The sequence below is a fragment of the Propithecus coquereli genome, unplaced genomic scaffold (genome assembly GCF_000956105.1).
Source record: "Propithecus coquereli isolate 6110/MARCELLA unplaced genomic scaffold, Pcoq_1.0 Scaffold372, whole genome shotgun sequence".
NCBI classification, from domain to species: Eukaryota; Metazoa; Chordata; class Mammalia; order Primates; family Indriidae; genus Propithecus; species Propithecus coquereli.
The window spans coordinates 2,424,310-2,439,563 of record NW_012149419.1 but is presented as its reverse complement, the minus strand read 5'-3'; the positions used below and the strand labels follow the sequence as shown (position 1 = coordinate 2,439,563).

General features: G+C 45.4%; 2 protein-coding genes across 5 annotated transcripts in view; one reads left to right on the top strand and one right to left on the bottom strand.

Annotated features, from left to right (window-relative positions):
* Positions 1–9,896, top strand: part of IDH3A (isocitrate dehydrogenase 3 (NAD+) alpha) — an 18,511-nt gene extending 8,615 nt beyond the window's left edge. The window contains exons 4-11 of one of the 2 annotated variants that reach the window (XM_012651886.1): positions 1,150–1,264; positions 1,624–1,811; positions 2,318–2,451; positions 3,636–3,738; positions 3,837–3,901; positions 4,912–4,996; positions 5,404–5,556; positions 8,299–9,896. In XM_012651886.1, coding sequence (XP_012507340.1) covers positions 1,150–1,264; positions 1,624–1,811; positions 2,318–2,451; positions 3,636–3,738; positions 3,837–3,901; positions 4,912–4,996; positions 5,404–5,556; positions 8,299–8,382 — 927 coding nt within the window. In that variant the 3' untranslated portion in view covers positions 8,383–9,896. The remainder of the gene's footprint in view (positions 1–1,149; positions 1,265–1,623; positions 1,812–2,317; positions 2,452–3,635; positions 3,739–3,836; positions 3,902–4,911; positions 4,997–5,403; positions 5,557–8,298) is intronic. The other variant, XM_012651887.1, reaches the window with a different exon arrangement.
* A 285-nt stretch (positions 9,897–10,181) lies between these two features.
* ACSBG1 (acyl-CoA synthetase bubblegum family member 1) overlaps positions 10,182–15,254 on the bottom strand; it is a 37,630-nt gene continuing 32,557 nt past the window's right edge. For 2 of the 3 annotated variants that reach the window (XM_012651883.1, XM_012651884.1), the window contains 3 exons: positions 14,053–14,192; positions 13,259–13,505; positions 10,182–10,864 (listed from right to left, as the gene is read on the bottom strand). In XM_012651883.1, coding sequence (XP_012507337.1) covers positions 10,794–10,864; positions 13,259–13,505; positions 14,053–14,192 — 458 coding nt within the window. In that variant the 3' untranslated portion in view covers positions 10,182–10,793. The remainder of the gene's footprint in view (positions 10,865–13,258; positions 13,506–14,052; positions 14,193–15,254) is intronic. The other variant, XM_012651885.1, reaches the window with a different exon arrangement.

Genomic DNA, 15,254 nt, shown 5'->3' with positions numbered 1-15,254 from the left:
TATTTTTAGCTCTCTGAGGTATCTCCAAATTCTTTTCCACAGAGGTTGCACTAATTTGCAGTCCCACCAGCAGTGTAAAAGTGTTCCTGTCTCTCTAATTTACAGTTTTTAGGTGAAATAACATGTAAGATTAAATCAGTGACGGTTACGACACCAACAGCTATAAGTTAAAGAACGAAATTTATTTAAACTATATGAACATCTGTTTTCTATGTGAGTTTCTAGTTGAAACTCCTGCAGAGGAGACGATGTCCGTCAAGGGGCAGACTCTGCACGGGAACTGCAGTGTGGTCGCTTGCTTGGTCGCAAGCTCCTTGTGAGCAGCACCGCGTCTCGCTCTGTGCTTCCGTTCCTAGAGCCTGCTCGGTCCGCGTGCTGGCTGTCAAATGTGCGCCTACGTACGTGAAGGATGTAGGTCGAAAGAAGGGGGACACTATACCTTACGCTGGTACCTTCATAGGTTATATTTGTTTTTTTAAAATAGCTTTATTGTGACATAATTCACATACCTTATAATTCACTCATTCAAAGTGTACATTTCAGTTCAGTGGTTTTTAGTGCAGTCATCCCTGCAATCTAATTTTAGAACATTTTCATCACCCAAAAAGAAACTCCATACCCCATAGCAGTCAGTCACTCCTCATTCCTCCTCCCACCCACCCCTCACCTTTTCCCTGCCCAGCCCTAGACAGCTAACCAGTCATCTGCCTTCTGTCTGTATAGATTTGCCTGTTCTGGGCATTTCACGTGAATGAAATCTTACAATATGTGGTCTTTTATGACTGGCTTCCTTCACTTAGCATGTTTTTAAGCTTCATCCATGTATCAGTACTGTGTAATTTTTTCTATGAACCGTATTTCTCTACTTTTTGTGGTATTCTAATTATAGCCACCTTAAGAGTCCTTGCGAAAAAAATAAGTGGGCAGGTAGTGGCTAGGAGTGATGACTGGGTGTGGGTAATGTGGAGAGTCCTTCTGGGCTTGCTGGAGAATGACCTCTCCTCTTGCACGCCAGGAACTTTCTGGACCTTCAGTGTACGTGTGTTTACCAGTTGCATCCAAAGTTGAAGAAGTGTCTTTATCATCATAGTATGAATGTCAGTCTCACTTAAGTCTTCCCAGCTCACTGTGCTCTGTGGTGGCATCTAGGCGCCTATTCAGTGGGAGGAGCGGAATGTCACGGCCATTCAAGGACCAGGAGGAAAGTGGATGATCCCTTCAGAAGCCAAAGAGTCCATGGATAAGAACAAGATGGGCTTGAAAGGTAGCACTGGAGGGAGACGATGGTTATGATTGATTTCTGCCACAGGTGTTATATTTTTGAAAATTTGTGCATTTAAGCTAAATAAGGCCTGGCCCATGTAGGATGATGGTGAGGATTAGATAGCATCGAGCACATAATGTTAATACAATGCTTGGTCCTCAGGAAGTTGTCAGAATGAGACATGCAGTTAATGTTCCAGAAAGCTTCCATGAGGAAATTTTCCTCCTTCCTTTGAATCTGATGGAGAGCGTGAAGTTAGAGACAGAACAAATTTTGTGAAGTAGCCCAGGTGGGTTAGTAGGTCACACACGAGACCAGAATGCATTCTGTTGTCATCTGGGTGTTCTTCTTTATTACAGGCCCTTTAAAGACCCCAATAGCGGCCGGTCACCCATCTATGAATTTATTGCTGCGTAAAACATTTGACCTTTATGCGAATGTCCGACCATGTGTCTCAATTGAAGGCTACAAAACCCCTTACACCGATGTAAATATTGTCACTATTCGAGAGAACACGGAGGGAGAATACAGTGGAATTGAGCATGTGGTACGTTCACCTCAGATACTTCTTTATTCCTAGTTGGGCTGCTTTCTGTGCAGTTGGGACAATTGTTCAAACTCCCAGTGGAAAATATCTCCCAAAGACAGATTGGTTTTACCTCTGTGAGCAGTTGCGTGTGTTTGTCTTGGTGCCGAGTCTCTGGCCAACAGTGCTCCAGCAGATACCAGGAGGAGCAGGGTGTTGGTGTTTCAGGACATGAGCCTGGGAAGACACTTTCTGAACTTTGAATCTCCTACTTCACAGATACACTCTTGGGCCAGTGACCATCCCTGCTCCTCAGTTTTCCTTATCTGTGCAGTGGGACTTACAATACCTTCCTCATGGGGCTAGGGTTAATATAAACCCCATTGATATACTGTGTGGGTGACGCCAGCCACATTAGCTGGCACTGTGCAAGCATGCCACAGATGACACCGTCTGCACACCGCCGGCTGTCTCAAACCAAGTTGTTGCCATACCTTTCCAGAGAGGCAATTCTTCCTCTCTTTCAGATTGTTGATGGAGTCGTGCAGAGTATCAAGCTCATCACCGAGGCGGCAAGCAAGCGCATTGCTGAGTTTGCCTTTGAATATGCCCGCAACAATCACCGGAGCAATGTCACGGCTGTGCACAAAGCCAACATCATGTGAGTACCCGCAGGGGCTGGCGCCCCGCCTTGCTTTGTTGTGGGGAGAGCAGTGACGGAGCCTCCCTTTCTTCTCGCCAGCTCGTTCATTGATTCCTGATGTCTCTGGAAAAGAACCTCATGACAATCAGAGAGTCTGGCATTTCTGTCATCATCTCCTTTCTGCGCTTCACTGGGTGAATGACAGGAGCAAATGAGGAGGGGCAGGAATTCAGGTCTTGGAAATTTCAGGAGGGACCAAAGGTTATCAGAGAAGGAAGCTGGAGACTCTGGGTCCCCAGATGCTGTGGCCAGCAGCCACATAGTTTATGTTTTAGAATTGGAGTAGTGGGAGTGTTTCAGAAGTGGCCACATGCTCCGGGGCTTAAAATAGTCAGTGCTCAGGGTGCTAATACCACCTGATGTGTTAAGCTAGCGGTTCAAATTCTCCTCATCCAGAGTCAATTAAAGGCCGTCTCCAAATACATTAAGAAACAGGTTTGCTAACCCAAGAAAAATGTTGAACATGCAAAATAATAAAACTATTTAAGTTAACCTTTTAAAGCAATTTTTTTTTTTTTTTTTGAGACAGAGTCTCACTCTGTTGCCCGGACTAGAGTGCTGGGGCGGCAGCCTAGCTCACAGCAACCTCAAACTCCTGGGCTCAAGCGATCCTCCTGCCTCAGCCTCCCGAGTAGCTGGGACTACAGGCATGTGCCACCATGCCCGGCTAATTCTTTCTGTATATTTTTAGCTGTCCAAGTAATTTCTTTCTATTTTTTTAGTAGAGACAGGGTCTCGCTCTTGCTCAGACTGGTCTCGAACTCCTGAGCTCAAATGATCCGCCCACCTCGGCCTCCCAGAACGCTAGGATTACAGGCGTGAGCCACCACGCCCGGCCTTAAAGCAATTTTAATAATATTAATGGATATTTCTTAGTTCTTGCTAGATAACACTATAAAAATATAGTCTTCTATTACGATCAAACTATTTCCACACTTTTGCCCTTTTGTGCTTCAAGAAGGGTCCCAAAACATTTTCAACTTGCAATTTATTAACTACCTAAGAAATAATTTTACTATAATTGAAATCAGACACCTTGGCTTCTGGAACTTAAATTTCTTGAACTTACTTTGCTTCTTTGATTTGATCGTTTTCTTTATGCAAGTCTTTGTTTTCAGCAGTTTTTATTTCATTAAATACAGGCGGATGTCAGATGGGCTTTTTCTGCAAAAATGCAGGGAAGTTGCAGAAAACTGTAAAGATATTAAATTTAATGAGATGTACCTTGATACAGTATGTTTGAATGTAAGTATATATTCACTTATCTGCTACTGTTCATGGTTAATAGTATGTGTGTACTGTGCAGTTTTTGATTGCTAAACACACAAATGTATTTGTTGTAGATGGTACAAGATCCTTCTCAATTTGATGTTCTTGTTATGCCAAATTTGTATGGAGACATCCTCAGGTGAGTCTGACCGCACCCTTTTTACTTTAGTCTATGGTTTATTTATAAGGATTCCTAAAATATAGCTTAAAATTTTCAATCAAGTATTATAAAGTATAGCATTTATTATAAGATACGAGTTGAATTTTAACGATTCAAGTGGTGATATCAGTGATGATGTGTTGGGCAGGTTGTTCATGTATTTGCAAATCGATGCTGGGCTATTTCTGCCTATAATTAGTTCAGTCTTCCCATTTTTCAAACGTTTTATTGATTGCTCTATTAATTTCAGTGTTTCGTATAGCTAGGTAGATGGATGGTCATTTATACAATTTTTTTATAACTTTTGACGTAACTTCAGACTAACGGAAAAGCTGTGAGGACGGCACAGAGAATTTCCTTACACTCAGCACCCAGCTTCCCAGATGTTAACATCTCACCACGTTTAGTTTGTTACTTCTTCCCACTTTCTTTCTTTTCCCTTTCCCTGTCTTCAGTCTCCTTCCTTCCTCCTCCTCCTCCTCCTCGTTTGTCTGCCTCTCTCTCTCCTCCCTTCCCTCCTCGCCCTACCCCCCAACGTAAGGTGGTTTTTCTAGGCCTGACATTCCTTCTGCATTTGTTAGTTGGCAGTCTACTGTAAGGATAAGCTCTTTCTTCCTGTTTGTTTGTTTACTTATTTATCCATATCACTATGGGCTCATGGTTTTCTGTTTTATTCAGTGGTATATCCATCACTATTATCATTTATATTGATGCTCAAGTTGTCCCAACTTGGCCAATGGGGATCCCTTCACTGTCCCCTGTGTCTTTTTGACAGGGCCCTTAATTCTTTGAGCTTCACCTTGCTTTCTGGCCCAGGATGATGCTCTAGGCTCATCTGTAATTTCCTAACCTTAGCCCTGGAATCAGCCATTTCCGCAAGGAACCCTGGATCCTTTTGGTGGAGAATGGTATCTCAAAACTAAAATCTGGGTGCTAGGTGAGATGTTTTATTTCTCAAAGTATCCTTTGAAATGTTTTTGTGTCCCTAGTGACCTGTGTGCTGGATTGATTGGTGGTCTTGGTGTGACACCAAGTGGCAACATTGGAGCCAATGGGGTCGCAATCTTTGAATCGGTAAGGACCCTGACACCTAAAGTAGAATTTGGGTCAGAAAAGCGTGAGAACTCAGGAGGAGTTATCTGTTTTAACTCTTGAGTTTTTCAAATTGTGAAAACGGTGCTTTGTTTGTTTTTTTATATAAGTGTGGTTTGTTCATTTCCCTCCAGATATTTCTTTATTATGTATACATCCTTCCTCACTAAGATACTTTACCAAAAATTGACTGGAAAAGATTGTTGATCCATACTTTTATACTTCTTGTAGGCTTCATTTCTAAGATCTGTGTCAGATGAATTACACACAGTAGCTTTCAATAAATATTTTTTCTTGGTGAGGAAAAATAATTAAGACCCCAGCTTCCCCAGAAGAGAGCAGTTAGTTCTTGTCTCCCTCCCAAGGATGAGACTTTTCCTGTCGCGCAGGTACACGGGACTGCCCCGGACATCGCAGGCAAGGACATGGCCAATCCCACCGCCCTCCTGCTCAGTGCCGTGATGATGCTGCGCCACATGGGACTTTTTGACCATGCTGCAAGAATTGAGGCTGCCTGTTTTGCTACAATTAAGGATGGAAAGGTAACAGTAATCTTGACTTCCTCATGCTGGGTAAAATGCATTTCTTCCATGTGTTTTATCTGTGTGGCAGGGACAGATAAATGTTCTCAAGAGAACCGCAGGATGGCCGGGCGTGGTGGCTCATTCCTGTAATCCTAGCACTCTGGGAGGCCGAGGCGGGCAGATTGTTTGAGCTCAGGAGTTCGAAACCAGCCTGAGCAAGAGCGAGACCCCGTCTCTACTAAAAATAGAAGTTAATCAGACAGCTAAAAATATATAGAAAAAATTAGCCGGGCATGGTGGCGCATGCCTGTAGTCCCACCTACTCGGGAGGCTGAGGTAGATTGCTTAAGCCCAGGAGTTTGAGGTTGCTGTGAGCTAGGCTGATGCCACAGCACTCACTGTAGCCCAGGCAAAAAGAGTGAGACTCTGTCTCCAAAAAAAAAAAAAAAAAAGAGAGCCGCAGGATTTGATGTTGAACAAGGATGCTTACTGTGGGCTCCCCGATTGAACTGGATATGCGTGCACATGTCTGCATTTTCTGAGGATCAAATGCTTCATCCAAGAAAGCTTAGGAAGCACTGATGTAGAGACATCAGCATGTAGTGGGAAGCAACGGTTTGGGAGCCAGAGTCATGTGCAGCCCAGCTATCCTGTTGTTAGCTGTGTGGTCTTGGCCAAGGTCATTAATATTTATAGGCAGCTTTTTCCTCCTCACAACAGACATCTATTGAATGTGCATTATAAGGTGTGAAGAATATAATAAAATGATTAGTAAGATAAGGTCCTGGGCCTCAAGAGTCTTGGAATCTAGTGGCAAATACGGATGTGGATGTGTCTATAGTACAATATTCTTATATGATACTATCTGTATTTATGATACAAAAGCAATACAGAAGTTGTATAAAAGTAATAATCATGGCTGGTTGGTTTTTTTTGTTTGTTTGTTTGTTTGTTTTGAGACAGAGTCTCACTCTGTCACCCAGGCTAGAGTGCCGTGGCGTCAGCCTGGCTCACAGCAACCTCAAACTCCTGGGCTTGAGTGATCCTCCTGCCTCAGCCTCCCGAGTAGCTGGGACTACAGGCACGCGCCACCATGCCCGGCTAATTTTTTCTATTTTAGTTGCCTAGCTAATTTCTTTCTATTTTTAGTAAAGACAGGGTCTCACTGTTGCTGGTCTTGAACTCCTGACCTCAAGTGATCCTCCGTCCTTGGCCTCCCTGAGTGCTAGGATTGTAGGCGTGAGCCACCACGCCTGGTCGATGGCCAATATTAATTGAATACTTACATGATTTTATGTTCTTTTTAGATATATACATATACATATTATATATATATATCATCTCAGCAAATCTTTTCTGCTACTCTGTGAAGTAGATACTATTATTAATCCCATTTTATCAGTGAGGAAACTGAGACACAGAGAGATTAAGTGATTTGTCCAAGGTCGCACAGCTCCTAGTGACAAAGTTGGTGCTCACACTCATTCCGGCTCTCACCCAGCAAGCTTCACTGCCTCCACGGCAGCCGCAGCCTGTGGAAGGAGTGTGGTGGATTATTCTGAAAGTGAGAGGGGGGCAGAGGAGGTAATGGCTTCATAAGTCTGGGCCTCAAAGACTGATCCCTAATTTGAGGTCCTTTTTCTTTAATTGTTGTTAAAAAATGTGCATACACAGACACACAATTTACCATTTGAGCCATTTTTAGATAGACCGTTCGGTAACATAAAGTATATTCACATTATTAAGTCACCATCATCACTAATCCTCTCCAGACCTCTTTCACTTTCCCATACTGGAACTCTGCCATTAAACAATAACCCCCGCTTCCACCTCCTCCCAGCCCTGGCACCCACCGTTCTACTTCTGTCTCCATGTATTTGACTACTCAAGGTGCCTCATCTAAGCGGAGTCAGACAGCATTTGTCCATTGTGTCTGGCTTATTTCACTTAGCATAATGTCTTCAAAGTTGGCCCCTTCTTTTTAAAAAAATTCTGTAACTTGAAATTATGTCTTCTGGCCAAAATGCAAGAAATCCAGGCTTGTTTTTAACCGTCTCATAGTTACAATACAGTAGAGGGCACAAGATTTAGTTTTTCATTCTGAAGCTATTCCTGGAAAGTTATACTCTGGAGCCCAGCAGAGAGGTACCTGAATGACAGAGTGGGCCCTTCTAATTGTGTAAGATGGGAAAATAAAGACAATTAAATATATCGAGGTCTGATTGTAGTAAAGAGAGGATAAACTGTGAGAACAGATTGGTTGTATGGGTGACTTTCTTTCCTAAAGAGGGAGGTTTAAGAATTAGTGATTTAATTCTTTGGTATTAGTATTTGTTTACCAGACTCCAAAAATAAATGATAGTCTTAAGTTTTTTCACCTTTAAAAATTTCCCAAGGACCTTATGAAACCTCTGGTTTAGATTTGCTTTCATTTAAATGTCTACAATCAGCCCATTTTTCTTAGGGTCTATTATATGAATAAGGAGAAAACTTTGGAAAACTTCCCTGCTTCCCTTTGCATCGAGAACACTTTGTTCTTTTCAGAGTGTTCTGTGTACGCTATCTGATTGCATTTTCCTGGTCCTCGGGGTGGGCAGGTGGTGGGGGTGGCACCTCACTTTGAAATGAGGCACTAAGTGAAAGTCAGAGCAGCCCAGTAACTTCCTTGGCTGGCATCTCATTGAGGGCTTTAAATAAAATTAACCTTGGTTTAGTTGAGTGTGTGAATACATTTTTATTTTTCCTTTTTCCATTTCTCAGAGCTTAACAAAAGATTTGGGAGGCAACGCAAAATGCTCAGACTTCACAGAGGAAATCTGTCGCCGAGTAAAGGATTTGGATTAATGCTTCTACAAATGGTATTCGTGTCAATCACTCCAAATGGACACCACATAAACCTCTATTTAGAATACCTACCATTACGTATGCATTTGGTTTGCTTGTTTCTTGACAGAGTACGTTTTTAGATCTGGCCTTTTCTTAACAAAATCTGTGCAAAGGATACAGGTGATGTCCATAGGCCTGCTTTCAAAAGACTTTTTCCAAGTGCTTGTGTTATTTATTAAATGTCTATCCAGTAAACATTTTTTTGTAAACTCTAAGTAAACTGTATCATTTGCCATTCTTAATAACCATTTTACACTTCAGTTAAAATAGTTTTTCCTCAGCTGTAAATATGATACAGAATTAATAAGAAAAAATATCTAACTTTTTAAAGAAAAACCCTATTTTCCTTGGTTTATGAAAAACATAATGGAAATAGAATAGGATATCGACATGATAGCACAAGATGGCATTCTTATGAAACTAAACGGGCACAAAGGAAATTTCCTGGGAAAGTGCAAATCAGAAACAGTGAATGTGGTATATTTCCTAGTGATATGGAAAATAAAGACAGATTTGTCCTTTACATGAATTACTGAGTATGAATAAAAACTTCAGATCCAAGAAATATATAATGAAAAATGTAATTTTTGTTAATAAGATATAGGTAATAGGTACAAAGACACATACATGCATTGTGTGTTCAATTATTTTGTTATCCTGAGATTTTAATATTCTCGAAAGAGCTTTTCATAAAGCAAAGGAGCAGTACCTCCTTTTCACTGGACACATTTTAAGCGTCATGAGTTGTCACAGCCTCTGAGCCTCTGTACTTGACGCTCTGAGTCAGGCCAGGGGAGCTGACTATGTTGTGCATTTATTCTTGCATTTTGCTATCTGGAAATAGACCACACTCCAGCTGGTCCTGCTAGGTGTGGTACTGCTGAAAGACCTAATCACGTGTATTTTTGCTGCAATTGAGGAACTTGGGATGCTGGCCATTAATTTTATGTTTCAGTGACTGCCCTTTTAGGACCCCAAAGCACCAAATCACTGCCATCCGCCTCAGCTGTATCAGTACAGAATGACATTGCAGAGATGAGCTGACTCAGCCCAAGTTGATTTGCGAATTGCGCCACCTCGGGGCTTGGGCTTGGGCACAGCTTCTGACCTTCAAGGCACCTCCTGCCCACCCTCCGCTCCCCGCTGCTGCAGCATGATTCTTCTTAATCTTCAGATACTAAGTCACTGTTGTCATGAACTGTTACCTCTTGGCCCCACACCAAAGGCAACTCATGGCCTCCCTTGGCCCTGGGGACCATTGCAAACCTGTGGCAGTGTACCTGGGTCTCAAGGGGATTTCTTAACAACAACAAATATCCCTGCCTGGGTCATTTTAAGCTTGTAACCAGACTTACAATCTTACATGTATTTTACTTTGTTTAAGCTGCTGCTTCCTCTGTTTTATTGGATTGTGCTAATTTTCAGTGGTTCTGAAATAATGGGTTCAAAATAATAAAGAATTCCAAAAATGATTGAGATGAATGCTTTTTCTACCTGTTTTGCTTAGTTCATCCTGGCCTAGCTTGCTGCTAAGAATGGCTTTTTCTGGTGGGGTGCCCTGTTGGCAACAGGCTAACTCCACAGTTGGCTGCTTTTACTAGAATGCCCCACTTGGTACCACCCCCTGCACCTTTGTTTATTCAAGGGCACTAATGGTCACTTGTATTCCCACTGCACACAGTCCTGTGCATTAAATGCCCACTAGTCTCCGGACTGGTCCCATCTGCTCAATTGACCAAAAAATCAGGTTTTTGTTAACAGTTCTGTTAAAAGGTTTAATATTCAAATTACACATTAAATAGAATCAAATAGGCAGCAGCAGTTTTATTAAGCTCAAGTCAGTTGGCATGTGCGTGGTGGAGGAGCGCCTGGTAGCGGGATGAGAGAGTCGGCAGTGTCCAACAAGATTCCAAAGTAAGTCAGACCGCTAGGCTAGTTATAACTGGTTGCTTTCCCTGTGGCACACACTAGTAATACTAGCTATCTCCCCCACTTCCCTCCACAGCCTGCTGCTGGCTGACCCGTTAGATGAGCTAGCAGTGTGTTAATCTACCTTGAACTAAAGCCAAAAGTTATCTGCCCTTTAGTTCTGGAGAGCTGATCTCATCTGTCACCTGAACAAAAAGCAGTACTTAAATAGAATTGAAACTGCCCATATGTGAAGCTTCTTGGAATTGTCAGCTGTTGTTGGCGTAAGACCTGGCAAACGTAGGTACCGGTGCCATCCCCTCACCTGGAGACCTAACAGATCTGCCAGAGGAGTGCCCGTGCCGAGACTGAAGAGACCTGGGGCTCAGGAAGACGCTCGGGAAGCCTGCCGTCCATCCTGAAGGAACTTCAAGCACGGCCCCTGGTTACATTTTCTCTTCTTAGTAAAAAGAGTCAATGATATCTTTGTACTTCTCCAAAACTGTGAGCCGCTTCAATTTCATTGTGGGACCTAAAAGAGAAAATGGAAGAAATGAGTGAGGCCCAGGCTCTGAGAACTCTGAGAAGGAGTGAGGTACAGACCCAGATTTCGGGGAGTCCTGCAACTCTGGAATGAAGCTGGACAGTTAGGACACACAGTAGCCGGCCTCCAAGACGGAGGCCTCCTGGCATTCACGCCCCTTGTGTAGTCCCCTCCTGTGTGCCATCGTTGGTCATGTGGTCCACAGAGAGGAAGCGATGGTGTGACACTTCTAAGAGTAGGTTATAAAGGACTAAGGTGGTGTAAGCCACGTCCACCAGTCCTTGACCTACACCCATTCTTGGTCCTTGATCTATTTTCTATTCTGCCCCTTGAATGAATAAATGATTTGAGCAATCAAAAATAAAAAGACTACAGTGTCTGCCTTGCCCTCCCTCTTGGATCATTCTGGGGTAAGCCAGCTGCCACGTTCAGAGGACACACAGGCAGCCTGTGGAGAGTCCACTGGCCAAGGACAGGTCTCGGGCCAACAACCAGTGAGGAGCTGAGGCTGGCCACAGCCACATGAGCAAGCATGGAGCAGCCCCCAGCTCTACATGCCTCCTGGCCCAGCCCACATTGACTGCAGCCTGAGGGCGACTCGAGCCAGAACCACCCACCTCAGCTGCTCCAGGGTTGCTGACCCACAGAAATGTAGATAATAAGTCCACCAGGCCAGTGGCTCATGCTTGTAATCCTAGCACTCTGGGAGGCTGAGGCAGGAGGATCGCTTGAGCTCAGCAGTTCAAGACCAGCCTGAGCAAGAGTGAGACTCCGTCTCTACTAAAAATAGAAAAATTAGTCAGGCGTCATGGCGCGCACCTGTAGTCCCAGCTACTTGGGAGGCTGAGGCAGGAGGATTGCTTGAGCCCAGGAGTTTGAGGCTGCTGTGAGCTACGATGACACCACTGCACTCTACCCAGAGTGACAGAGCAAGGCTCTGTCTCAAAAAAAAAAAAAAAAAAGGAAATTGAACCTCCTCTCCACTCCCCACTTCATATAAAATAAATAAACCTTTTAAGCTGCTATGTTTGGGGATAATTTGTTACACAGCAACAGATGACTGATACATCATCTCTACATTTTTGTGGAAGTTCATACAATGTTGGACATTATGCCTTTTTTATATGTGTGTGTGCATGTGTGTGTGTGTGTGTGTGCGTGTGTTGTTGTTTTTGTTTTTTTTTTTAAGAGAAGAGTTCTCATGCTGTTGCCCAGGCTGGAATGCAGCAGTGCGATCACAGCTCACTACAACCTCACACTCCTGGGCTCAAGCGATCCTCCTGCCTCAGCCTCCCGGGTAGCTGGGACTACAGGAGTGCACCACCACACCTGGCTAACTTAAATTTTTTGTAGAAACAAGGTCTCACTATGTTTCCCAGGCTGGTTTTGAACTCCTGGCCTCAAGCAATCCTCCAGCCTCAGCCTCCCAAAGTGCTGGGATTACAGGTGTGAGCATCCGTGCCCAGCTGCCCATTACGCTTTGATGGATTGTGATTGGGCAGGGGAAAGTCCCAGTTAGGGGACGCCTCTGCCATGGTCTTTATGAGAGATTTTCCCCAAATCTCTTCTCTTGCCCTTGGTTTCCCTCCTCTAAAGTGGGGTTGAAAGGGTTCTCATTTGAGGTCCTGGGTAGCTTAAAGTCATTTTGGGGCCTAACTCATTGACTGTGCAACTGGAAACTTCAGAATCAAAGTCATTTCTGTTAACTGCTTAGAGAGGACACCTTCTGTCTGATTGGGCATTCAGTGTGTTGGCACCAGACAACCAAACAAGCTCAGGGTCTCTGACTGCAGCTCGGCATTACTGTAGATAGTTGCATCTGGGTTCAGCTTTGTTGGGTTTGAGGGAATCTCACTGGAGAAGCCATTTTCACCTCCACATGCCATGAGCACCCCAAGATGCTACAGTCAAGAACAACCTCATCCAACCAGCTGAGGCTGCATCAGAGTTTTTTTCTTGTCCTGTGGGCCATGGTCCATAATGGCCTCGTCCCCTTACCTGTCATATGAGCTGACTTACTGAAGATTACTGTAGTCTCACGCCTAGAGCCAGGTGACTCCAGCCCGAACATCAGCAAGGCCTTGGTGTTTGCCTGCTAGTTCCACTGGTTTTAGGGGAAAATCGTCCCATGGTAAAGGCACAATTAAATGTCCTATGTTCAAATTAGTAAGTTCCAGCACATACACATTTAACAGGCTCTACACATTCACAAGCCCACGTACTGAGCAATCACTGTGCGCCCACAAGAAGATGGGTGTCTCCCAAGCCCTGTCTGTGACCTTCTCCTTGCCATGGCCGCTTCACAACAGGTGCCTCCCAGGCCCTGCCATGGCCTCTGCCTTCCTGCACAGGCCCTGGAATGGTGAAAAGAAAAAAGCCTACCGAACTCTCCACCCGAAATGGAGAAGTCCCTCTCAAGAATGGCCCACTTCTGGATGTGGTAGGGTCGGGCTGCCGCGTTCATGTTGACCCTCTGGATGCCCTCTTCGATGGCCTGATACACGGCCTCGTCCTTCTTCCCCACGATCTCAGACACTGTGGTGGCTTTGCTGCCCACCCTCTGGCAGAACTCCAGAGCTTGTTCGGTCAGATTATCAGTCGGGTCAGAGGTGTCTGGGTCCAGAGTGCACTGAAAAGCCAGAGATCAGATGAGGACCAAGCCTCACCCTGCAAGACACAAGCCCTGGTCTTGGTGGAGGTCTTACTGCTGCTAATGGCAAGGGTGTGAACCATGCGGGCTGTGTTTCAAAGAGATGGTTCTGGGATGAGTGGGGTGCCACGGTGTTGAGCCCCGTGGTGTGGTGGAAGGAGCAGTGGTTTGAGAATTAGAAGACCTCAGTCATGAAGTCATCGTCTGTAGCACACCTTGGAACTCCCACCTGTCTACTCCGCTGGGAGAATGAGTATCTGTGAAGGCAAGGGACAGGGGGCAGCAGCACTTCATGAGCTGGCAGGTGCTGGTAACGTGTCAGGATCATCACAGCTGCGTGCTGGGGACAGAGGGAATCTGCATGTGCTATAACTGCCCCACAGTGCAGGCAGCACTGACTGCACTTAATCCAGAATAAAGCCATGAGGTCCAGGTGTGCCCTGGGCTGAACATGGCTTCTTCTAGGCCAGACCCACAAACCCCCACTCCCGGCTGCTCCTCCAGAGCCAGAGTCCCCTGGACACACCTTCAAGGTGAGCAGCATGGACAGGAACTTCCTCTGGTCCCCGATCAGCATGGCGTTGCTGACAATGGGCAGCTCCATTTTCACGGCCTCCTCGATGGGCACAGGGGGCACATTCTCCCCACCGGCCGTGACGATTAGTTCTGGGGAGGCAAGGCATGATCCCCGGCACAGGCTGTAGTCCCAATGCCCCGGCTGAACCAGGACCCAGGCTTCAGCCACAGCCCGGGAGCCCAGAGCAGCAGGCAGCACTGCCGGAGACATCCCCTCTCTGGGAGCCAAGAAGCGGTGCCCGGCCCTCTGAAGCACTTCACACCCGCTGGGGGACGGTGGCAGTCGCCAGAGGACAAATGCTCACCCAGAGCTCCCTCTCCTCCATTCACCATCCGAGACTTTGCCTGATCGGATGTCTCATCCATGGCCCCCTTCTTTCTGCCAGCCCCAGTTCCTCAACGGACCAACCACCCTGTGCCCTGGATAGCTGTGCGGTCCGCCTCCTGCCCTTGCTGATAACCACCGTCGCCGTCACTCGCACGGCGCTCGCTACCGCGCTAAGTGCGTCACATGCAGTAACGTTTAATCCTCACAATTCCAGAAAGAAACAGGAGCTCATTGTTTTGCAGATGAAGAAACTGAGGCACAGAGAGGCCCAGTAACTTGTCCAAGCTCACATGCTAGGAAGTAGCAGAGCTAAGATTTTAAATCCAGCCCAGTTCCAGAGCCCATGCTCTTACCCGCCCTGCTGTGGTGCCTCTCACTTTGCTTGTTTGTCCTGCTGGAATACCCCTCCCGCTCATTCCCTCCTTCCCACAGGCTTTGGGAGTTGGCCTGTTCTAGGGCCAGCTCGCTTGCCTCCTTTAAGAAGCTCTCCTTTCATTCAAATGTTTATGGAATGTCTCCGTGTGCAATGCCAGGTGCTAGGCACTCAGTGTACTGGTCTCTCTTCTCTGAAAGATGGCTTCCAGGCTTGATGGTCATAAATTCAATAAAATAAATTGTGGGCCGGGCGTGGTGGCTCACGCTTGTAATCCTAGCACTCTGGAAGGCCGAGGTGGGAGGATCACTCAAGGTCAGGAGTTCGAAACCAGCCTGAGCAAGAGCGAGACCCCATCTCTACTAAAAATAGAAACAAATTACTCGGACAACTAAAAATATATAGAAAAAATTAGTCGGGCATGGTGGCACATGCCTGTAGTCCCAGCTAC